The sequence below is a fragment of the Alosa sapidissima genome, chromosome 5 (genome assembly GCF_018492685.1).
Source record: "Alosa sapidissima isolate fAloSap1 chromosome 5, fAloSap1.pri, whole genome shotgun sequence".
Taxonomy (NCBI): domain Eukaryota; kingdom Metazoa; phylum Chordata; class Actinopteri; order Clupeiformes; family Clupeidae; genus Alosa; species Alosa sapidissima.
The window spans coordinates 787501-812362 of record NC_055961.1 but is presented as its reverse complement, the minus strand read 5'-3'; the positions used below and the strand labels follow the sequence as shown (position 1 = coordinate 812362).

The following is a 24862-nucleotide window of genomic DNA, read 5'->3' as shown; positions in this document are numbered from 1 at the left end:
TACTTATTGTCTGAACAATGCATTGTAAGGCATTGCAAAAAGTGAACTTAAAGTGTCTTAAAGTAATACTCCTCATCTGTTGCATGTTGTAGTTTCCAGGGAAGAAGGCAGACAAACAGACTGGTCTGGTCTGGTATGGGAAAGTCAATGAATGTGATTTTTAACATTGCACGTCTATAATATATTATCTTATTGGAGTGGAATACATATTTACATCACACACACACACACACACACACACACACACACACACACACACACATATTTTTACCTCATTGTGCTGTCAGTAAGATAAGCTATTAAGCTGCATTATACACAAGTTTATTTTCATCTGTAGTTTTTCATTATTTGTAGTTCAGGTATAAATGTGTCATTGAAGTGCTTCACTGCATTAAGTAGGACCATACAGGGATTGACACACGTGGTGTGTATGTGTGTGTGTGTATGTGTATCAGTATCTCTTTAGTGACTACATGATGTTTCCCACAGCTTTGGTGTGTAAACAGCACATTAGACAGAAGATAAAGCCTCAAGGACCAAACATCCCACGTATATGTGTTCCTAATAGGGATGTGAATGTGTTCCTAATGTGTTCCTAATTGGGATATGAATGTGTTCCTAATTAAACTGTGTTGGGGTGGATCATCCTTTTTCGAAAGGCTAACTAACACAGCCGAGGGTTACTTATGAGGATATTAACAGTAAATGCCTTTATAAAATATATTTGTTTGTTATTGTACTTACATTGGCATACTACATTTATTCATTTACTGAAAAAAACTAGACGTATTTACTGAAAACAACTGGACAATAAGATTTCACCTATCGGTTGTAATACATGTGTATTGCACCTCTTGGCAATTTGATGAAAATGTTCCAAGTCAATGCACTCGCTTTCCTTTAATCTAGTGAGGCATTTTAGAACCTTTAGCTCTTCACAACATTTTGCCAACCAGCATACATGAAGCTAGTTTTGTAGAATATTTCACTTTCCATTTGACCATGGAGAAATATGTTTATTTTGTATTATTATTTCAAGACAATGTGGCAGACTACTGCATCTTTTACAAGTGTTATAAACTGTTGTTTGCTGTTGACAAACAAATGTTGATGATATTGATATATTGTATATTATTTGCTGATGTGCATTAGAGGAATGAGTAGGTGTATTACGTGATAGCTGAGGTTCCCCTGCCAAGTGCAGGATGGGCTGTTTGGACAGTTGGTGGATGTGTGATGTGAGCTCTAGGTCGTCTTGGCAATTGTGATGGTGGCTGTAATATTGCTTGATGGGTAAGGTGAACTGTAGGCAACACTGCAGGTGTATTATGTGAATTCCAGTGTCTAGGCAACACTGCAGGTGTGTTATGTGAATTCCAGTGTCTCTAGGCAACACTTCAGGTGTGTTATGTGAATTCCAATGTCTCTAGGCAACACTGCAGGTGTGTTATGTGTGAATTCCAGTGTCTCTAGGCAACACTGCAGGTGTGTTATGTGAATTACAGTACACCCAGCCTTGTACACCGTACACCCAACACTTGTGGGCACAGGAATACCTTTCCTCAGAAATCCTACACTACTGAACCAAAACTCTTCCCCATAGCATTTGTAGAGGACAATAAACCTGCACATGCCGTTGTTTTATTAAATAAAGTTGTATGGAAAATACCTGCGCCTTGTTCTTTTATAGCGCTGCACACTTAGAGGTCATAACATGTACTGTATGTTAATATATATGGGCCCTAAATCTGACCAAAAGGCCCCTGCAAGTTAAGATGTAGAAGTAAGCAGTAACCACACAGTTCATGCCGTTTATCATCTTATAATAGACCACTCATGTCTGTAATTCCACATGTAATTGTAGTCTGTGTTCAAATCATCATAAGTTCTCTATTTCCTTTTTTCTTAGATACAGCAGGTAGATCCTGCTAATAATGTCCATGTCTTGCTTAGAGAAGTAGATCATGCCAACAATGTCTATTTCTTGCTTAGATAGGTAGATCATGCTAAAGATGATACAAATTCTCTGATGATAAAAAAGCCCCTGGATTCTTTTGAGCATCTTATTGAATAAAAACACGTAGCGTTGAGCTCTGATTGCATCTTAACTGATGAATGAGGCTTTATTCCGTATAAAGTATCTTTCTATCTATCTATCATATTCCGTGTCTGCCTGCACAACATGAAGCACATCCACCACACAGTGACAAGCAAACTTTTCACCCGCCCATGAACTGTAGTATGTTATGACCATTCATAATATTTATTTGATACATAAAATATAACAGGTTGGTCTCAGTCATGCATTTGGCCAAGACTACAAAGACAGATATTTGCACAGAGCTGCTTTGGACCCTGATTTGCACAGAGCTGCTTTGGACCCAGATAAGGACCCTAATATGCACCCTGATATGCACTCAGATAAGGAGCCTGATATGCACCCAGATAAGGACCCTGATATGGACCCTGATATGCACCCAGATAAGGACCCTGATATGAACCCTGATATGCACCCTAATTTGCACAGAGCTGCTTTGGGTTCAGGGTGATTCAGTCCTCCAGGTGACAGTCAATCAGGTGGCCTCTGAACTGATGACCTCTGAACTGAGTGTGTGTGTGTTTCCTATTGCAATGAACACCACACTGAAGTCTCTAAAGAAGAAATAACCAATAACTGAACATTTCCTGCCTATAGACATGTCCACCAAAACAAATAACTCTTTAACTGAAATGCTTCTAAATCTTACACGGCATGGGGTGCAGAGTTAGGGTTAGGGTTATTATGGGGTGCAGAGCCACATGCTAATAGACGGTGCACAAGTAACATGAAAAAAGCAACCGCACAGTACAACAATCAAATGCTACAACAGGGCAGTCCAGCCATGTGATGCTACAGCAGGACAGTCCAGCCATGTGATGCTACAACAGAAGGACAGTCCAGCCATGTGATGCTACAACAGAGGGACAGTCCAGCCATGTGATGTTCAGTCCAGCCATGCGGTGTTCAGTTCAGCTATGTGGTGTTGGAGCTGCAGCGGGTCCAGCCAAGGAGCCGAGGTGTGTGTGTGGAGGTGTGTGAGTGTTTGGGGGTCGACGTGTGTGTGTGTTTGGGGACCTACAACAGAAGGACAGTCCAGCCATGTGGTGTTGGAGCTGCAGCGGGTCCAGCCGAGGAGACCGCAGTGGATGGAGAGAACAGGCCAGCGCGCTTGAGAGTCTCGTCTGCATCTTATGGGTGTGGTGGGTGTGTGTCTATGTGTTTGTATGTGTGCATGTTATGGGTGTGTGTGTGTGTGTGTGTGTGTGGGAAAGTTGAGGTGTCAGGCCTCTGCTGGTGAGGTGTTTAGCACTACAAGGTTGACCGAGTCGTCCCTGCTGCTGCTGCTGGTGCTGTCTGAGACGTCGGAGGGGATGTAGCACCCCGAGTCGCGCGGACAGTCCTTAGACTCTGCCTCCTTAGACTCCGCCTTCTCCAACTCCGCCTCCTGGGCCTCAGATGGAGACGTGGGCTCCTCACTAGCCTCGCCATCTTTCAGGGCATCTACGACAACAACAACAACAACAACAACAACAACTTTTAATTGAGCCTTTTTTCCACCTCCACCCAAATCTGATCTCTTCAGTTCACTAGCAAGCTCGCCTCTTCAGAAATATGAGGAACAATGAGAGATATTTAGCTAGCGCGAAAAACCACACCAACCTCAAGGCCATTTCCTGCCTTTCTGTTATGAGCTTCTTGCCCCATGTTAACCTGCATTCACTGCAAAAAATACAACCTAACCAAGTGTTATTTAAGATCAAAAAATACAACCTAACCATGTGTTATTTAAGATCAAAAAATACAACCTAACCAAGTGTTATTTAAGATCAAAAAATACAACCTAACCATGTGTTATTTAAGATCAAAAAATACAACCTAACCATGTGTTATTTAAGATCAAAAAATACAACCTAACCAAGTGTTATTTAAGATCAAAAAATACAACCTAACCATGTGTTATTTAAGATAAAAAAATACAACCTAACCAAGTGTTATTTAAGATAAAAAAATACAACCTAACCATGTGTTATTTAAGATCAAAAAATACAACCTAACCAAGTGTTATTTAAGATAAAAAAAATACAACCTAACCAAGTGTTATTTAAGATAAAAAAATCTATTTGGTGTTGTTTTTAGTATGAGCAGATTATAGCGCTCTCTTGAAACATCATTTTAACTCATCATTTATCTTATCAAGACAAATTTACTCAACGCACTGGCAGACAAATTTGCTTGTTTTTAGGACAAATTTGCGTGTTCAGTCAAATGATTTGCTTGTTCAAGTCAAATGATTTTCAAGAAAGCGCTAGCTAAGTCTCTTTATACTGAAAACAATACCAACAGATTTTTTGATCTTGATATAAGATTAACAACACTTGGTTAGATAATATTAGATAAGCATTTTTTCCAAAACATGCAAAAGTGTGGGCATTTCACGTGATTTGAGCTTTCAGACCACTTTTATCAAGGTCTCTTCAGGACTTTTATACACATGGCGTGTTTATAAAGAGTGTTAGGAGAGGCCCAGTGATCAGGCCCAGTGATCAGGCCCGGTGATTAGGCCCAGTGATCAGGCCCAGTGATCAGGCCCGGTGATCAGGCCCGGTGATCAGGCACGGTGATTAAGACAGTGATCAGGCCCTGTGATTAAGACAGTGATCAGGCCCGGTGATCAGGCCCGGTGATTAAGACAGTGATCAGGCCCGGTGATTAAGACAGTGATCAGGCCCGGTGATCAGGCCCGGTGATTAAGACAGTGATCAGGCCCGGTGATTAAGACAGTGATCAGGCCCGGTGATTAAGCCCGGTGATTAAGACAGTGATCAGGCCCGGTGATTAAGACAGTGATCAGGCCCGGTGATTAAGACAGTGATCAGGCCCGGTGATCAGGCCCGGTGATTAAGACAGTGATCAGGCCCTGTGATTAAGACAGTGATCAGGCCCGGTGATTAGGCCCGGTGATTAAGACAGTGATCAGGCCCGGTGATTAAGACAGTGATCAGGCCCTGTGATTAAGACAGTGATCAGGCCCGGTGATCAGGCCCGGTGATTAAGACAGTGATCAGGCCCGGTGATTAAGACAGTGATCAGGCCCTGTGATTAAGACAGTGATCAGGCCCGGTGATCAGGCCCGGTGATTAAGACAGTGATCAGGCCCTGTGATTAAGACAGTGATCAGGCCCGGTGATCAGGCCCGGTGATTAAGACAGTGATCAGGCCCGGTGATTAGGCCCTGTGATTAAGACAGTGATCAGGCCCGGTGATCAGGCCCGGTGATTAAGACAGTGATCAGGCCCGGTGATTAAGACAGTGATCAGGCCCTGTGATTAAGACAGTGATCAGGCCCTGTGATTAAGACAGTGATCAGGCCCGGTGATCAGGCCCGGTGATTAAGACAGTGATCAGGCCCTGTGATTAAGACAGTGATCAGGCCCGGTGATCAGGCCCGGTGATTAAGACAGTGATCAGGCCCGGTGATTAAGACAGTGATCAGGCCCGGTGATCAGGCCCGGTGATTAAGACAGTGATCAGGCCCGGTGATTAAGACAGTGATCAGGCCCGGTGATTAGGCCCGGTGATTAAGACAGTGATCAGGCCCGGTGATTAAGACAGTGATCAGGCCCGGTGATTAAGACAGTGATCAGGCCCGGTGATCAGGCCCGGTGATTAAGACAGTGATCAGGCCCTGTGATTAAGACAGTGATCAGGCCCGGTGATTAGGCCCGGTGATTAAGACAGTGATCAGGCCCGGTGATTAAGACAGTGATCAGGCCCGGTGATTAGGCCCGGTGATTAAGACAGTGATCAGGCCCGGTGATTAAGACAGTGATCAGGCCCTGTGATTAAGACAGTGATCAGGCCCGGTGATCAGGCCCGGTGATTAAGACAGTGATCAGGCCCTGTGATTAAGACAGTGATCAGGCCCGGTGATCAGGCCCGGTGATTAAGACAGTGATCAGGCCCTGTGATTAAGACAGTGATCAGGCCCGGTGATCAGGCCCGGTGATTAAGACAGTGATCAGGCCCGGTGATTAAGACAGTGATCAGGCCCTGTGATTAAGACAGTGATCAGGCCCGGTGATTAAGACAGTGATCAGGCCCTGTGATTAAGACAGTGATCAGGCCCGGTGATCAGGCCCGGTGATTAAGACAGTGATCAGGCCCTGTGATTAAGACAGTGATCAGGCCCGGTGATCAGGCCCGGTGATTAAGACAGTGATCAGGCCCGGTGATTAAGACAGTGATCAGGCCCTGTGATTAAGACAGTGATCAGGCCCGGTGATCAGGCCCGGTGATTAAGACAGTGATCAGGCCCTGTGATTAAGACAGTGATCAGGCCCGGTGATCAGGCCCGGTGATTAAGACAGTGATCAGGCCCTGTGATTAAGACAGTGATCAGGCCAGTGATCAGGCCCGGTGATTAAGACAGTGATCAGGCCCTGTGATTAAGACAGTGATCAGGCCCGGTGATCAGGCCCGGTGATTAAGACAGTGATCAGGCCCGGTGATTAAGACAGTGATCAGGCCCTGTGATCAGGCCCGGTGATTAAGACAGTGATCAGGCCCTGTGATCAGGCCCGGTGTCAGCAGTTGACCAGCGTCAGCTGCAGCGGCCCTTGGTACTCACTGGGCTCTGGCTCGTGCAGACACTCTGTGGCGGCCAGCAGTCGGTGGCGGTGCTCTGGGTCGGTCATGTTCAGCTCGATCAGGTGCTGCTCCTTCAGCTCCTTCAGGTCGTCCACAGTCTGGTATCCGTTCAGCATCAGAGATGAGGCGTGTTCCTGTACATGGAAAACCATACTGGACTGTGAAACACACCCCAAACATCAGCGTTTCAACACGAAACCTACAGTCTACACATCAAAGACAAAGCATCAAAGACAAAGCATGTTTCTGTGGATAGAAAGCACACGTATAAGTATATATACTTTTTTGATACATTTTATGGAACTGAGAAAACATTAGCATTTCAGCACAAAGAATGGAACATTAGCATTTCATCACAAAACCTAAACCATACAACACAATATATGTTCCCTCACAAACCAAATAAGACACACCACACTGACCTCAAAAAAAAATCTTCCAAACATCAGTGTTTCCACATTGACAGACAAAACAACAAAAAGCTGTTACAAACAAGTCAAAAGTGCTAACTCTAGCTGCTCAGTGCTAACTCTTGCTGCCAGGAGTGCTAACTCTAGCTGCTCAGTGCTAACTCTAGCTGCTCAGTACTAACTCTAGTTGCTCAGAGTGCTAACTCTAGCCTTTAGGAGTGCTAACTCTAGCTGCTCAGTGCTAACTCTAGCTTCTAGGAATGCTAACTCTAGCTGCTCAGTGATAACTCTAGCTTCTAGGAGTGCTACCTCTAGCTGCTAAGAGTGCTAACTCTAGCTGCTCAGTGTTAACTCTAGCTTCTAGGAGTGCTAACTCTAGCTTCTAGGAGGGCTAACTCTAGCTGCTAAGTGCTAACTCTAGCCTCTAGGAGTGCTAAGCTTCTAGGAGTGCTAACTCTAGCTGCTAAGTGCTAACTCTAGCTTCTAGGAGTGCTAACTCTAGCTGCTCAGTGCTAACTCTAGGGTTCCCAAACTCCATCAACGTAGCCCCCCCCCCCCCCCCAACGCCCCCCCCCCCCCCCCTCCACAATCATTTTCAAATAATGATATTCACTTCAGTTAATTCACTTTCAGTCCACTTAAATCTGTGCTATACTATGCTATGCAATGCAATGAGACTCGAAGAGCTACAGTGTTGTAAGGCTGCGTGTACAAATCCGCTTGGAGCTCAAGCTTCAAGCTGCAAGTTACCGTTCACTGGTAACTTGCAGCTAGCTCGGCTGGCAGCACTGTTGCTAAATTACTTTATGAAGTTTGGCACAATACATTCTCACTCAGGATAGGGATCAATAATACTTTCCACTATCCCAAAGATTTAGTATACATCTCTTCTATGATTTATTTCGATTTTATAATGTTGACAATTACATAATAATTGAAAAAAAAAACATAGATAGTACTAACATGAAATAAACGTTTTTCCTTCTTTTTTGAATCAACCTTCCGCGCCTCCCCTCAAATTATTTGGCGCCCCCCAGGGGAGGCGCGCCTCACAGTTTGGGAACCTCTGGTGTACCTCATATGCACACGGTCTAGCATGGGTCTACCTCATATGCACACGGTCTAGCACGGGTCTACCTCATCTGGACACGGTCTAGCACGGGTCTACCTCATATGCACACGGTCTAGCATGGGTCTACCTCATCTGGACACGGTCTAAAGCCTGCAGCATGCTTCTGCCTCAACTCTTTCAGAACCTTTCAGAGTTGGGGTTCTGCGTTGGGGTTGCTTTGCATCATGGTGCATTTCACCTCCATAACGCTAGGGGGTGTGTGGCTTTGAAGATCGGTGTCGCCTGTGTCTGCGTCGTCACTCAACACCGAAATGATACTCAGAGTGGCAAACCCCAGACTGTCATGCTCCTTGGGGATCCTTAATGTATCTATCTATCTGTCTGATTACCGCATGTTTGCTCCTAAACAAAAGCCCTGATTAATGCATGTTTGCTCCTAAACAAAAGCCCTGATTACCGCATGTTTACATGTGGACTCATTCTTGGTTGTTTAGACTCCATTGCTCTAGGGGGCGCACCTCCAGGTTGAGGCAGGCGAGGAGCTCCAGCAGGGTGTTGGGTCGCGGCCGCCGCCTCCTGCCCTGGGACGTGGCTCTTCTGCGGGGCTCCGGCTCTGTCTCCACCAGCACGTCCACGTAGATGAACTTGAAGCTGCCCACGCGGCCGTTCAGCAGGCCCGTCCAGATGCCCATGGCCGGCTTGCTGATGACCTCAATCACGTCCCCCACCTGCAAAACAAGAACATTTTAGAAAATCCTAACTTTTAATCCTAAACTTTTAATGCATGCCATCAGCGATTAGTCATCTTACTGGCATGCAATACCATGTCACAGTTTTCTTGAAAAGCAGATGATTGATGTGGAGGAACACACACTGTATGAAGTGGAGAACATTGAGAAACACACTGTATCAAGTAGAGAACGTGGAGAAACAAACTGTATAAAGTGAAGAACGTAGAGGAACACACTGTATCAGGTGGAGAATGTGGAGGAACCCACAATGTATCAGGTGGAGAACGTGGAGGAACGCACTGTATGAAGTGGAGAACGTGGAGGAACACACTGTATCAGGTGGTGAACGTTCTGTATCAGGTGGAGAACGTGGAGGAACACACTGTATCAGGTGGAGAATGTGGAGGAACCCACAATGTATCAGGTGGAGAACGTGGAGGAACGCACAATGTATCAGGTGGAGAACGTTCTGTATCAGGTACCAATATTGCCAAACTTAGAGGGCTCAAAAGATGATTTAGAAAAACTCATTCATTTATCTCCAGCAGAGTTGATTACTACAGTGTGACTTTTCACAGGCCTTCCTAAAAAGACCATCAAACAGTTTCAGGTGATTCAAAATGCAGCAGCTAGGGTTCTCACAAAAACTAAAAGAACTGACCACATTACTCCAAGTCCCTGCAATGGCTTCCAGTAAGTCACAGAATTGACTTTAAAGCACTATTGCTTGTTTATAAATCAGTAAATGGAGCAGGACCTAAATACCTGTCAGACATGCTTCAGCAGTACACACCTTCTCGTCCTCTCAGGTCCCAGGTGAAAAACCTGCTGTTAGAACTACACATGGTGAAGCAGCTTTTAGCTGCTATGCGGCTCAGCTCTGGAACCAACTTTCAGATGACATCAAAAACGCCCCAACTGTAGCCAACTGTTTTAAATTTAGACTTAAAGACCAAACTGTTCTCAGATGCTTTCTGCTAACTGCACTGAGTTATAATTTCTGAATCTGTCTTGAAAATTATTCTACCTTGTGTTTTTTATTTTGTCTTTTTAATCATTCTCTATTTTTAAATGATTTTACCTTGTGTTTTATGTTTTCTTTTTATTATGATCTTTACCTTTTGAACTATTCTTTGACTATATTGGCCTTCTATGCTTTTATTTGTTATCATTATTTGGTTTTGTTTATGTAAAGTACATTGAATGACCTCTGTGTATGAAATATGTTATATAAATAAACTTGACTTGACTTGGCATTGTATCAGGTGGAGAACATGGAGGAACACACTGTATCAGGTGGAGAACGTGGAGGAACACACTGTATGAAGTGGAAAACATGAAGTGGAGAACATAGAGGAACACACTGTATCAGGTGGAGAACATAGAGGAACACACTGTATCAGGTGGAGAGAGAACATAGAGGAACACACTGTATCAGGTAAAAAGAGCTCAGTCTCTACTGGGCTGATCACCTGAGTCTTGAGCGACTGGGCAGGAAGTCAGTGTGCTCACCTTGAGTCTGAGGGACTCGTTGTCGTAGGGACTGGGCAGGAAGTCAGTGTGCTCACCTTGAGTCTGAGGGACTCGTTGTCGTAGGGACTGGGCAGGAAGTCAGTGTGCTCACCTTGAGTCTGAGGGACTCGTTGTCGTAGGGACTGGGCAGGAAGTCAGTGTGCTCACCTTGAGTCTGAGGGACTCGTTGTCGTAGGGACTGGGCAGGAAGTCAGTGTGCACACGGGCTCGGCCGCAGAACTGCCCCGTGTAAGGGACCTCCTCCTCCAGCCGCACACTGCCCCTGTTGCTTAAGCCCTCTGAGCCGCTGGTGATCCCGCCTGGGCAGTGGACACACGTTACACACTTTTTTAAAATATTACACGCATAATACACATTACACACATCACACACATGTTAAACACATTACACACATTACACACACGTTAAACACATTACACACATTACACACATCACACACACGTTAAACACATTACACACATCCCTGCTGAAAAAAACAGCTAGAAAGCAGCTTATGCTGGTAGTTGGTTTTAGCTGGTCTTTGCTGGTTTTCTTCCAGCTCTTGCTGGTCTTTGCTGGTGTAGCTGGTTGGACCACCAGCTGGATATGCTGGCGTGACCATCTGAGGAAGCTGGTCATGCTGGTTTGACCAGCCTGTCATGTGGGATACAGCTGGTGCAAGATGGTCATGCTGGTGACCAGCTTGCCAAGCTTGACATTGTTGGTGTAAGATGGTCATGCTGGTTTGACCAACATAAGCTGGCACGGCCAGTTAAACCAGCAGTGTAGACCAGCAACACCAGCTAAAATGACCAGCTTGAGGTGGTACAACAAGCAAAACCAGCTGAATTACCATCGTTAGGTGGGTAAACCAGATGAAGGTATGTTTTCGCAAGAGATTTGCTGGTCTAGCTGGTCAACCATCATAGGGTGGTCAAACAAGCTGGTCAACCAGCAAACCACCTTTAGCTGGTCAGGCTGTTTTTTTCAGCAGGGATTACACACATTACACACATTACACACATCACACACACGTTAAACACATTACACACATCACACACACGTTAAACACATTACACACATCACACACATGTTAAACACATTATATAAACACATTGCACTCTGGACTTGTAACCGGAGGGTTGCCGGTTCGAGCCCCGACCAGTGGGCCATGGCTAAAGTGCTCTTGAGCAAGGCACCTAACCCCTCACTGCTCCCCGAGCGCCGCCGTTGTAGCAGGCAGCTCACTGCGCCGGGATTAGTGTGTACTTCACCTCACTGTGTGTTCACTTTGTGTTGTTTGTGTTTCACTAATTCATCGATTGGGTTAAATGCAGAGACCAAATTTCCCTCACGGGATCAAAAAAGTATATATACTTATACTTACACACATTACACACGTTACACACACGTTAAACACATAACACACATTACACACATCACACACACGTTAAACACGTTACACACACCTTAAACACATTACACACATAATACACATCACACGCCTCATCTCTGATATACAACTCAGGAGCTCATATCTGTTCAACTTCAACATGCCACAAGCCTTTAATGCGTCATTGTTTTAAAAACAGTGGTGGGCAGTTATTTACAACAGGATGCAATCATTCATTTTGAGCAAAAAACAATCTTTTGCCATTTATATTCGTTTGCACCTTGGTGTTAACCGAGGTCAGCACGCTGCCAGCCTGCTAGTTCATTTGGTAGCATGTTTCTATTCTTAGATAGGGCCTTCAGCTGTTCATTCTGTCCACTAGATAGATAGATAGATAGATACTTTATTGATCCCCAAGGGGAAATTCAAGGTCCCAGTAGCATAAGACATCACACACAACTACACACACAGTGGATAATATGGACAGTGGACAATACAGTGGACAATACAGTGGACAACGTGGACTGAGATTGCAGGATTAGTCTCCTACTGGAAGAGCTCTGTCCACTGTGGAGGCTGTAGAGGCTCTCCAGGGAGTTGCTGGACGTCCTGTGGGCTTTGGCCAGCGTGGTGCCGGTGCCTGCGTCCCCTTCGGTCTGATGGTCTCCCTCAGTGTCCTCCCCCTGGACCACATGTAAAGGTACATGAAGACTTTTAGTAACTAACTAATAATGCATAGAGCACATATAGACATCACATACAACATGCCATACACATATATGGACATATATGGACTTCACATACAACATACCATACACATATGGACATCACATACAACATGCCACATATGGACATCCCATACAACATGCCACATATGGACATCACATACAACATGCCATACACACATATGGACATCACATACAACTTGCCATACACACATACTGTATGGACATCACATACAACATGCCACATATGGACATCACATACAACATGCCATACACACATATGGACATCCCATACAACATGCCACATATGGACATCACATACAACATGCCATACACACATATGGACATCACATACAACTTGCCATACACACATACTGTATGGACATCACATACAACATGCCACATATGGACATCACATACAACATGCCATACACACATATGGACATCACATACAACATGCCATACACACATATGGACATCACATACAACTTGCCATACACACATACTGTATGGACATCACATACAACATGCCACATATGGACATCACATACAACATGCCATACACACATATGGACATCCCATACAACATGCCACATATGGACATCACATACAACATGCCATACACACATATGGACATCACATACAACTTGCCATACACACATACTGTATGGACATCACATACAACATGCCACATATGGACATCACATACAACATGCCATACACACATATGGACATCCCATACAACATGCCACATATGGACATCACATACAACATGCCATACACACATATGGACATCACATACAACTTGCCATACACACATACTGTATGGACATCACATACAACATGCCACATATGGACATCACATACAACATGCCATACACACATATGGACATCACATACAACATGCCATACACACATATGGACATCACATACAACTTGCCATACACACATACTGTATGGACATCACATACAACATGCCACATATGGACATCACATACAACATGCCATACACACATATGGACATCCCATACAACATGCCACATATGGACATCACATACAACATGCCATACACACATATGGACATCACATACAACTTGCCATACACACATACTGTATGGACATCACATACAACATGCCACATATGGACATCACATACAACATGCCATACACACATATGGACATCACATACAACATGCCATACACACATATGGACATCACATACAACTAGGGTTGGGTATTGTTTGGGTTTTATCCGACACCGGTGCTAAATCAATACTTTTAAAACAGTACCGGTACCAGAACTGGTACTTTGTTTTTACAATAAAATGCCCAAACCAATGATGACTTGCTTTTGTTGATTGATAAGACGCATTCGAACATGAAATTGAACTATATATTTAGTTTATTATCAATATCTGTAGTAGCATTGCTTCCAGGCATAATTCTAATTGCAGATGGCTTGCCATAACTTTGAATGTTAAAACGGCTTCCACACAATGGCAAGTAGCCTAATCAATCTGTCCTCTGCTTTCAAGTTTATACAGAGGGCTTGCCATATCTCTAAATGTTAACATGTGGTGCTATCAAAGCAAGATGCTACAGATGGCGCATGACGTGCAGTGATGCATTGTATGTCGTAGCGTCTGCTTCGGCGCCGGTTACCTATTGGCACCGAAATCCACGTTGTTATTCAATGACGTTACTAGCGTCTGCCTTTGCGCCGGCCATGTTGTTATTCAATGCCGTTACTAGTGTCTGCCTCGGCGCCGGCCATGTTGTTATTCAATGCCGTTACTAGTGTCTGCCTCGGCGCCGGCCATGTTGTTATTCAATGCCGTTACTAGTGTCTGCCTCGGCGCCGGCCATGTTGTTATTCAATGCCGTTACTAGTGTCTGCCTCGGCGCCGGCCATGTTGTTATTCAATGTCGTTACTAGTGTCTGCCTTTGCGCCGGCCATGTTGTTATTCAATGCCGTTACTAGTGTCTGCCTCGGCGCCGGCCATGTTGTTATTCAATGCCGTTACTAGTGTCTGCCTCGTCGCTGGTTACCTATTGGAACTGAATGCCGGTGCCCAACCCTTGAAGACCTTGTAGACCTTGAAATCTTGAATTTCCCCTGGGGATCAATAAAGTATCTATCTATCTATCTATCTATCTATATATCTATCTATCTATCTATCCCTACAAACAACATAAAATACACATCTATTTGATATATATCAATAGAAAAAGTGTTTCCAAGGTATCAAACCCGAGCCTGTTTCCACGGTATCAAAACTGAGCCTGTTTCCATGGTATCAAACCTGTGACTGTTTCCACGGTATCAAACCCATGACCTAGGTTAACACCTTACTCTGCTGGCCAGGCTAAATGAACAGTGAACTATACACACACAAACCACAGCACAACAAGGCAGTTCTCACACGCCTCACAATCAAACCCTTTCCGATCCTCTCTCTCTCTCTCTCTCTTTCCCTCTCTCTCTCTCTCTTTCCCTCTCTCTCTCGCTCTCTCTCTCTCTCTATGTGTGTGTGTGTGTGTGCAGTTTAGAAAGTGAAATAAACTAAAAGCCCATCGCCTTTGCCGTGACGTGCTTAATTCCACATGTGCCAAAGCGGCTCAGTATCCTAGTTTACACGAGGGCGTGGTCCTCCCCCACACACACGCACGCACACACGCACACACACACGCACACACGCATACACACACACACCCCCCGGGGACCAAAGACTTTAATCCCCACACAAGCTTCCTTACTCTTTAGAACTGAGACATAAGAGTTTTGTGTCTGTGTGTGTGTGTTGAGAACTGAGACATGAGAGGTGTGTATGTGTGTGTAACAGATTTCTATAACAGAAACAGCGCCACCTATAGGCCTGGAATATGAAGTGTCGTGTTGAGACGCAAATATTCTTGAAACGATGCCAGAGAAGAAAGATAATTTTTGTACGTGTGGACGTGGCCTTAAACCAAGGGTGGGCAAACGTTTTGGCTCAAGGGCCACATTGAAAATTGGCCGGCGGGCCGCATCCGCATCCGCATCCGCATTGACATTGTAAACGCAAGAAGAATGAAAAGCAGTTTGCAGTAAAGCTAACCAACGTCGTCTCTTTTCGCAGGACAAAAATAGCGACCAGCCTGGTCCGGATGAAAGTCCTTGGCTGGCCGGATCAGGCTGCAGATTGCCCACCCCTGCCTTAAACAGACACAGACACACTGGCACATAACCCTCTTCTACCCTGGAGTGCACCCCCCCCCCTCCCACTACTCTACTCTACTCATCTCTACTCTACTCTACTCTACTCATCTCTACTCTACTCATCTCTACTCTACTCTACTCTACTCATCTCTACTCTACTCATCTATACTCTACTCTACTCATCTCTACTCTACTCATCTATACTCTACTCATCTCTACTCTACTCTACTCATCTCTACTCTACTCATCTCTACTCTACTCTACTCATCTATACTCATCTCTACTCTACTCTACTCTACTCTACTCATCTCTACTCTACTCATCTCTACTCTACTCTACTCATCTCTACTCATCTCTACTCTACTCATCTATACTCTACTCTACTCATCTCTACTCTACTCTATTCTACTCTACTCATCTCTACTCTACTCTACTCATCTCTACTCTACTCATCTCATCTCAACTCTGGAGTGCACCCCCCCCCCCCTGCCGATCTACTCTGGAGTGCCCCCCCCCCCCCCTGCCGATCTACTCTGGAGTGCACCACCCCCCCCCCCCCCCCCCCCCCGATCTACTCTGGAGTGCCCCCCCCCCTGCCGATCTACTCTGGAGTGCACCCCCCCCCCCCTGCCGATCTACTCTGGAGTGCCCTCGGTGAACTTCCCTTCTCTTTTCTTCAGTACTGATGATGTCATCAGTGCAAAACGGTCACAAACAGAGAACACGAGCATCGCTATGGTTACGGACACATCGCACTCACCGCTTCCTCCGACAGGGCTTTGATGTACTTCCTGCCCATGCGTTTGCGCATCGTCATGGAGATGGCCTTCATCTTCTGCCCGATGGTCCCCTGTCTCGCCTGGTCAACATCAGGGGTCTCTGCTGGCTCTGCAGAGGACTTTAGAGCACACACACGCACACACACGCACACACACGCACACGCACATACACGCAGTGAGATGAGATTCCTCTCCCTTCCCTAAGTTAAGCAGTGTGTACTTAAATATAATAAACTATTATGTATCCATAGTAGTAACCACACACACACACACACACACACACACACACAACACTTCAGATAGATATTCAAAATGAGAAAAAATAACACCCCCCGCCCGCCCCAATCCAGACAGCAACAGAACCGGCCCAGTTCAACACACACACACACACAAACACACACACACACACACACACAACAGAACCTTCCCCGGTTCAACACACACACACACACACACACACACACACATACACACACACAAAGACAGACTGGTGAGAAAGGCCAATAACATTGTATGTGACTACACCCCCCCCTGGCATCTCATTTTAAATTACTGCCATCTAGGCGTTGTTTCTGTCCACCCCTCCTGACCAAGAACAGATCCAAACTCTTTTTTGTACCACAAGCAATAAAAGCCTAGCCTGGCTAATGTCAGACCTCATCTCATTGAGATGGGGTCTGAGAACTAGACATTCATTTTCTCGTATTTGAAACGTGGTTTACGAATGCCCAGAGCCATTTATTGGGCGCTACGAATGTCTATCAAATGCGTCTGTACGTAGCTCATAACGGCTACGGTGTGTCGTCATCGTCTTGCTGCCCTCCCTCCGTTCTGTGATTGGTCCCCTAACTGAGGCAAAAATTTGCTCCATGGTATCCAGGCTGCCTAGCAGCGTGAATAAAACTGCGTGCGTAAGGCAGCATGGGAAACCCAGGCTAATAAAAGCCTTAAATCAGTCAAAATAAGCTAGATGTCCAGCTGGCTGGACATACCCAAGGGTGTCTAGTGTATTGTAGTGTGTGATGTATGACCTTCATGTTATGTCTGTCTGTGTCTGATGTATGACCTTTATGTTATGTCTGTCTGTGTCTGATGTATGACCTTTATGTTATGTCTGTCTGTGTCTGATGTATGGACTATTTGTTTGGTGTCATATGTCTGATGTCCTGTCATGAAGTGACTTGCGACTGTGCTGCAAATCCAACTGCCCCACGGGGGCAATAAAGTTATCTACTACTACTGCTACTATTACACACACAAACACACACACACAATAAAGTTATCTACTACTACTACTGCTACTACCATTACACACACACACACACAACAGAACCTTCCCCGGTTCAACACACACACACACAAACACACAAGAAAATAAAATGTTTGCTGTTCGTACCACAGTAATGGTATTCTCATCAGGTTTGGATTGGCGAGCTTGATGTCTGAACGTGTCAAATTTACCAAAGCTGGATGATCTCTGTGCAAACAATATAAACCACAGTCAGACAAGCATATATATAAACCACAGTCAGACAAGCACATATATAAACCACAGTCAGACAAGCACATATATAAACCACAGTCAAACAAGCACATAATATATAAACCACAGTTAAACAAGCACATATATAAACCACAGTCAAACAAGCACATCATATATAAACCACAGTCAAACAAGCACATATATAAACCACAGTCAGACAAGCACATATATAAACCACAGTCAGACAAGCACATATATAAACCACAGTCATACAAGCACATATATAAACCACAGTCAGACAAGCACATGTGAACAATATAATTTACTCAGACCACTTAACAGAAAGTGCTCCATTGTGAGTGGAGTGGAGGTAGAGTCCCCTCACTAAGATGTGCATAGATAATGCACAACACTAAAGTATGAGTACTATAGTCACGTCCCAGCACATAGATATACAGCACAGCAATATAGCCGTCCCGGCACATGCAGTAGATATAGATCACTGTACTGTAGTATTCACTGAGTACTACAGCCACATCCCAGCACATAGATATACAGCCACATCCCAGCACAGCACTAGAATATAATATGCACTGAGTACAGATCCCCAAGTAAACAGCACTAGAATGTAATATGCACTGAGTACAGATCCCCAAGTAAACAGCACTAGAATATAATATGCACTGAGTACAGATCCCCAAGTAAACAGCACTAGAATGTAATATGCACTGAGTACAGATCCCCAAGTAAACAGCACTAGAATATAATATGCACTGAGTACAGATCCCCAAGTAAACAGCACTGAGTACAGATCCCCAAGTAAACAGCACGGAGTACAGATCCCCAGGTAAACAGCACTAGAATATAATATGCACTGAGTAAGTAAACAGCACTGAGTACAGATCCCCAAGTAAACAGCACTAGAATGTAATATGCACTGAGTACAGATCCCCAAGTAAACAGCACTAGAATATAATACACACTGAGTACAGATCCCCAAGTAAACAGCACTAGAATATAATACACACTGAGTACAGATCCCCAAGTAAACAGCACGGAGTACAGATCCCCAGGTAAACAGCACTAGAATATAATATGCACTGAGTAAGTAAACAGCACTGAGTACAGATCCCCAAGTAAACAGCACTAGAATACAATATGCACTGAGTACAGATCCCCAAGTAAACAGCACTAGAATATAAACAGCACTGAGTAAGTAAACAGCACTGAGTACAGATCCCCAAGTCCCGAGTCCCAGCACTTAATCAGACACAGTAGAGTCAGTTCTTTACACATTCATGCCACTTCTCAGAGTATGTTGAGCACTTTCATCATTTCAGTTCTTTACACATTCATGCCATTTCTCAGAGTATGTTGAGCACTTTCATCATTTCAGTTCTTTACACATTCATGCCATTTCTCAGAGTATGTTGAGCACTTTCATCATTTCAGGACAATATTGTCACTATAACATGAAGGCAAAGTGTTGGTCCGGTTTTGAGCGATGGTGACACACTTCTCCATTTTCTCTCAGTTTGCTTTTCTAGTGCCATGAAATATAAAAGCTGAACAAAACTTTTCAATTAATCCTAAAAATAATCTTGGCAAATCTTACCCTCGGCTTATTCTTTGGTTTGTCAGATGCATTTGACGGTTTTCTATGAAGCATGTTCAGTTTGCTTTTGTTTTTCAGTTCAGTTTGCTTTTGTTTAGTTGGATTTTGTCTACTTCATGAAGTTTGTTTCTCGAGAGCTGGTTGCTACAGTACGTGTGTTCGGAGGTGTTAAAACTTGTTGTGACATTTGAGGCAAAGAGACACACACTTCCTTTACACTGGGCAGGATGTCAGTGGCTTAGCAAACTTTTTATCTGTCATCAAAGACACAAGCTTGTGGCCTTTTTTATTGGGGGCCTACGTACAACAACAGGAAACAAATCTTACATGAAAAACATATTTTTTGTCAATAATCTGACTGCACTATATATAGAGAGAGACACACCTCAGTATATTTTTCTGGCACTGCATGTGATCCTGCCGTATGTGACACTGCAATGTTCTTGCTTGGCTAGTTACCGTTAGTGTTGCATCATCTAGCTTTACATCACTATTTCCTTATAGGACGGCCAAAGACTGGAGCATAACTGCTACATAACCTGCACAAGGCACTAACCCCTCACTGCTCCCCGAGCGCCACTGTAGCAGGCAGCTCACTGCTCTGAGTTAGTGTGTGCTTCACCTCACTGTGTGTTCACTGTGTGCTCTGTGTGTTCACTAATTTACAGATGGGATAAATGCAGAGACCAAATTCCTTGTATACGCAAGTGTACTCGGCCAAGAAACCTGATTTACATCTTTACATTTACATTTACGGGCGTAGGGGCAGCCATGGCCTACTGGTTAGGGCTTCGGGCTTGAAACCGAAGGGTTGCCGGTTCGATCCCCGACCAGTAGGAAAAATGTGGGCGGGGGAAGTGGTTGAGCACTGCTCTCCTATGCCCACATCCACGGCTGAAGTGCCCTTGAGCAAGGCACCTAACCCCTCACTGCTCTCTCATGCCCACATCCACGGCTGAAGTGCCCTTGAGCAAGGCACCTAACCCCTCACTGCTCTCTCATGCCCACATCCACGGCTGAAGTGCCCTTGAGCAAGGCACCTAACCCCTCACTGCTCTCTCATGCCCACATCCACGGCTGAAGTGCCCTTGAGCAAGGCACCTAACCCCTCACTGCTCTCCCATGCCCACATCCACGGCTGAAGTGCCCTTGAGCAAGGCACCTAACCCCTCACTGCTCTCCCATGCCCACATCCACGGCTGAAGTGCCTGAAGTGCCGTGGATGGGAGTGTACCTATGTTCCCCGCTTTGTATGGGACCGGGGAACATAGGACCCTTTTTTAAAACCCTAACCCTAACCCTGAGCGGGGAACATAGGACCCTTTTTTAAAACCCTAATCCTAACCCTAACCCTAACCCTAACCCTGAGCGGGGAACATAGGACTCGGGGAACATAGGACCCGGGGAACATAGGGATGACTCCCTGTGGATGCTACAGTAGTTGAACAATTCCTCTATTCCAAGTTTGTTTATCATCATATTGGCTTGGTAGAGGTTGTGTCAAGGTAAATATCTTGCATAGTCTACCTTTAAGGTAAATATCTTGCATAGTCTACCTTTAAGTGTGCGCTCCTGAGGGAAAATTTTAACATAGACATTAAATCAACTTATCAATAATGGAATGGCTGTTTGAAAAAAATGAAACAGGTAAACAGACAGATTCTTCAGCTGCAGTATCAAACTATAATGCTTCCCAGTGTAGGACATTCATTTCACACACCACTAAATGCACTGTTATGGAACCATTTTTTCCAATATCCAACTAAAAATACAAAAACAATTTTCATGATACATTTGAACATGGAACATATTTTCATATGCGTTGACACATATGCATTTATGGGAGGGAGAGGAGAAAGCATTGATACATATGCATTTATGGGAGGGTGAGGGGAAAGCATTGACACATATGCATTTATGGGAGGGTGAGGGGAAAGCATTGATACATATGCATTTATGGGAGGGTGAGGGGAAAGCATTGATACATATGCATTTATGGGAGGGTGAGGGGAAAAGTGGGAGTATTGCGCAAACACAGGGGAGAAGTGCTAATAGCGATTGATTACAGTAGGTACGCCATATGTATGAAAACAGCGTGCGTCTGTTTTGCGGTGAAAACTTCCACCTGTTAAAAGCAGTTAAGTATAAGTATAGAGCATCAGTATAGGAACCTTCAGCTGAAAAAAGGATTCAGAGCATCAGTTTTCTTCATAGACCAGCCTACTATGTCAAAAGCAACTTTAACTTGTTTTGCCTCTAATAGGCTATCGTATGTTCCCTTCCACTTCCCAAACTGCTAGACTAGGGTATGAAGTCATATAATCAAATAGTTTGAATAATATTTTTAAGTGAAGTAGAATTACTGGGCCTACTCTCTATGTTGCTGCTTGTTGACATCTTAGCATCATGTATGATTGCTAAACTTTGATTCTTTTTAATGTCGCAATCGGTTAACTCCATTAATCTGCACTTGTGGTTCAGCTGTGGGCATGACGTGCTGTAGAGGAGGCAGGGACATGCGGTGAGGAGCTGTTTACGTCATTTAACAGGTCATTTCCAAAACTTTATTGCAAAATGGGAGTATTGCCAAATAATTGTTTTTTTCCTCAATTATGTTGGTTTTGTAATCATTAGAATCATCACAGGAACAGAAAAGCATCACATGAGATCTTTCTCGTTCTCTCTCTCTCTCTGTCTCTCTCTCTCTCTCTCTCCTCCCTCTCTCTCTCTCTCTCTTTCTCTCTCTCTCCTCTCTCTCCTCCAGTTCTGAACCCTGACTCACCGTGCTATCGGTCATCTCCAGGTGTGTAACAGAGTGGACGATGTGCGGAGGGATCAGCTGCGTGGCTGCGCTTCTCCCGCGGTCCAGTCCCTGGACGAGGCTCTCGTAGCGGCCCCAGTCAGTCCCGCGGGGCAGCGTGAAGTCGAAGCTGTAGAGGTGCGGGTCAGTGGGCCGGTGAGCGCCCAGTTGGTGCGGATCAGTGGTCAGGTGAGCGCCCGGGCGCTGACAGGTGTGGTAGGCACTGTCCCAGGGCAGCGGACTGATCTCAGAGCTGTTCCACTGGTACTGGTGGTCCAGTCTGGGGCTCCAGGAAGCGTCCATCCGCATGCCCACACCGCTCCGCTCTCTACCCGGCTGCTGCGGCTGCTTGGGCTCCTTGCTGGCCTTCCTCTCGGGTTTCTTCCCAAGGCCGATACATGTGATGACCGAGCTGTCCTCCTTAAACACCGCATCCATCATAGCACCTGCTCTCAAAATAAATGTATATAATACAGGACAGATGGATAAATTACCTACAGTCTAGAACACAGACCTGTCTACAGACCTGTCTACAGACTAGGGATGTTAACCAGTAGCCGTTTAACCGGTGGTTGACCGAATCAACGTTGACCGGTTAAAATTGTCTGCCGCCAGTTAAAAAAAACAAAAAAACACTATTTTTAAAGCTCCCGAATGCCAGCCAGCGTCTGTTATTACACAGAGCACACACGTGTTATTGGTGTTGTATTGTATGGGGCGATATGATCTCTCTTGAAAATAAAAATACATTTAAAAATGTAGAAATGGTTCTGATCATTATTACACCATTCTCACCTATTCTCACAATCATTTTGACGTGAAAAGTTAAGTGTTGCGTGTAGCCTATTGCAATCCTGACTGCAATATTGTGACAAACTTCACTGCTTGTTAGTGGCTGCGTGTCGACTATGGCATGATGATAATTGTAACAATGTAATGGCAAACGAAGACACGAAGACTATCTTAGCATATGCCTACTTATTGTGTTTTATTATTCATCTGTACTTACATGGCATGACGACAGGAACTTAATGCAAAGGATTTTGTGCAGCATGCTACAGAGGCTGTTGGCAATCGGTAAGTTTTTTTACGAAGACGTTGGTTAATATACTTTCCTGTAACACTACCAAATGTAGCGTTCTCTGTTTGTGACTTTGTAACGTGAGCTTTTTATAGCCCGAGCTCGGTGCCGCGTTGCATGGAAGGTCGACGTTGTGCGTAATGTGTGCCTGTGCGTGGGTGCGCAGGGAAAGCAATTATTTTTCTCCCCAAAACAAAACCCTTATTCCTTTACAAATAGTGGACAATGATTGGGGAAAATGTATAATACAAAGGGCACGAACTAACATTGTGTGACGGGAGCCTAACCATTCTAAAATGGGGGGATAACTTGTTTCACGGGCAGAGAAAGACGCGCGACAGGACACGGGTATCATAAATGGCAGTTATAGAATTTTCGGTGACCGACTTTAACCGGTTAATGAGGCTCAGTGGCCGGTTAAGATTTTTTTACAATTTCGCCATCCCTACTACAGACCTGTCTACAGTATAGAACACAGACCTGTCTACAGTCTAGAACACAGACCTGTCTACAGTCTAGAACAAAGACCTGTCTACAGACCTGTCTACAGTCTAGAACACAGACCTGTCTACAGTCTAGAACAAAGACCTGTATACAGACCTGTCTACAGTCTAGAACACAGACCTGTCTACAGTCTAGAACACAGACTAGAACACAGACCTGTGTACAGTCTAGAACACAGACCTATCTACAGTCTAGAACACAGACCTGTCTACAGACCTGTCTACAGTCTAGAACACAGACACAGAGTAATATATAGGGGAAGCAGTTAGTAATATATAGGGGAAGCAGTTAGTAGTATATAGGGGAAGCAGTTAGTAATATACAGGAAGCAGTTAGTAATATAAAGGAAGCAGTTAGTAATATACAGGAAGCAGTTAGTAATATAAAGGAAGCAGTTAGTAATATACAGGGGAAGCAGTTAGTAATATACAGGGGAAACATTAAAGTGCACATTAAGTAGTTTATTTGTTTAGATGTATAGTTCAGTTATTTACTTTTTACCTGGTTGATTCATCATATAGCTAGTTTGTTTGACTGCAAAAATAACAGCATTTCTTTATGTTGTTTATTTAATGAGACGTCACCTTTGTCGTGCGTGTCGGGGAGAGTCTTGGCCTCCTCGGCGCTGTTCGGACTTCCTCTCTTGACGCGCACCAGTTTCTGGATCTTCTTCAGCGTGCCGCGTGCCTCCCCTGCCTCTCCCTCCGCCTCCCACGCCTGCTGGGGCAGTTACGGCCATTAGTGGGGGCAATTAAGGCCGTTACTGGCACCGCTGTGGAGTGGCACGCTGGCATGTGAGAGATTAAAGCTAGGGCGCTGTGTGTATGTGTGTGTGTGTGTGTGTGTGTGTGTGTGTGTGTGTGTGTGTG

General features: G+C 44.7%; 1 protein-coding gene across 4 annotated transcripts in view; it reads right to left on the bottom strand.

Moving 5' to 3' along the window:
- Positions 1-1625: 1625 nt before the first annotated feature.
- The window catches only part of samsn1b (SAM domain, SH3 domain and nuclear localisation signals 1b), a 34783-nt gene continuing 11546 nt past the window's right edge, over positions 1626-24862 (bottom strand). For 3 of the 4 annotated variants that reach the window (XM_042092054.1, XM_042092052.1, XM_042092055.1), the window contains 9 exons: positions 24578-24710; positions 22391-22854; positions 17907-17987; positions 16492-16629; positions 12357-12489; positions 10582-10733; positions 8689-8898; positions 6669-6822; positions 1626-3541 (listed from right to left, as the gene is read on the bottom strand). In XM_042092054.1, the coding sequence (XP_041947988.1) occupies positions 3321-3541; positions 6669-6822; positions 8689-8898; positions 10582-10733; positions 12357-12489; positions 16492-16629; positions 17907-17987; positions 22391-22849 (1548 nt within the window). In that variant the 5' untranslated portion in view covers positions 22850-22854; positions 24578-24710 and the 3' untranslated portion in view covers positions 1626-3320. The remainder of the gene's footprint in view (positions 3542-6668; positions 6823-8688; positions 8899-10581; positions 10734-12356; positions 12490-16491; positions 16630-17906; positions 17988-22390; positions 22855-24577; positions 24711-24862) is intronic. The other variant, XM_042092053.1, reaches the window with a different exon arrangement.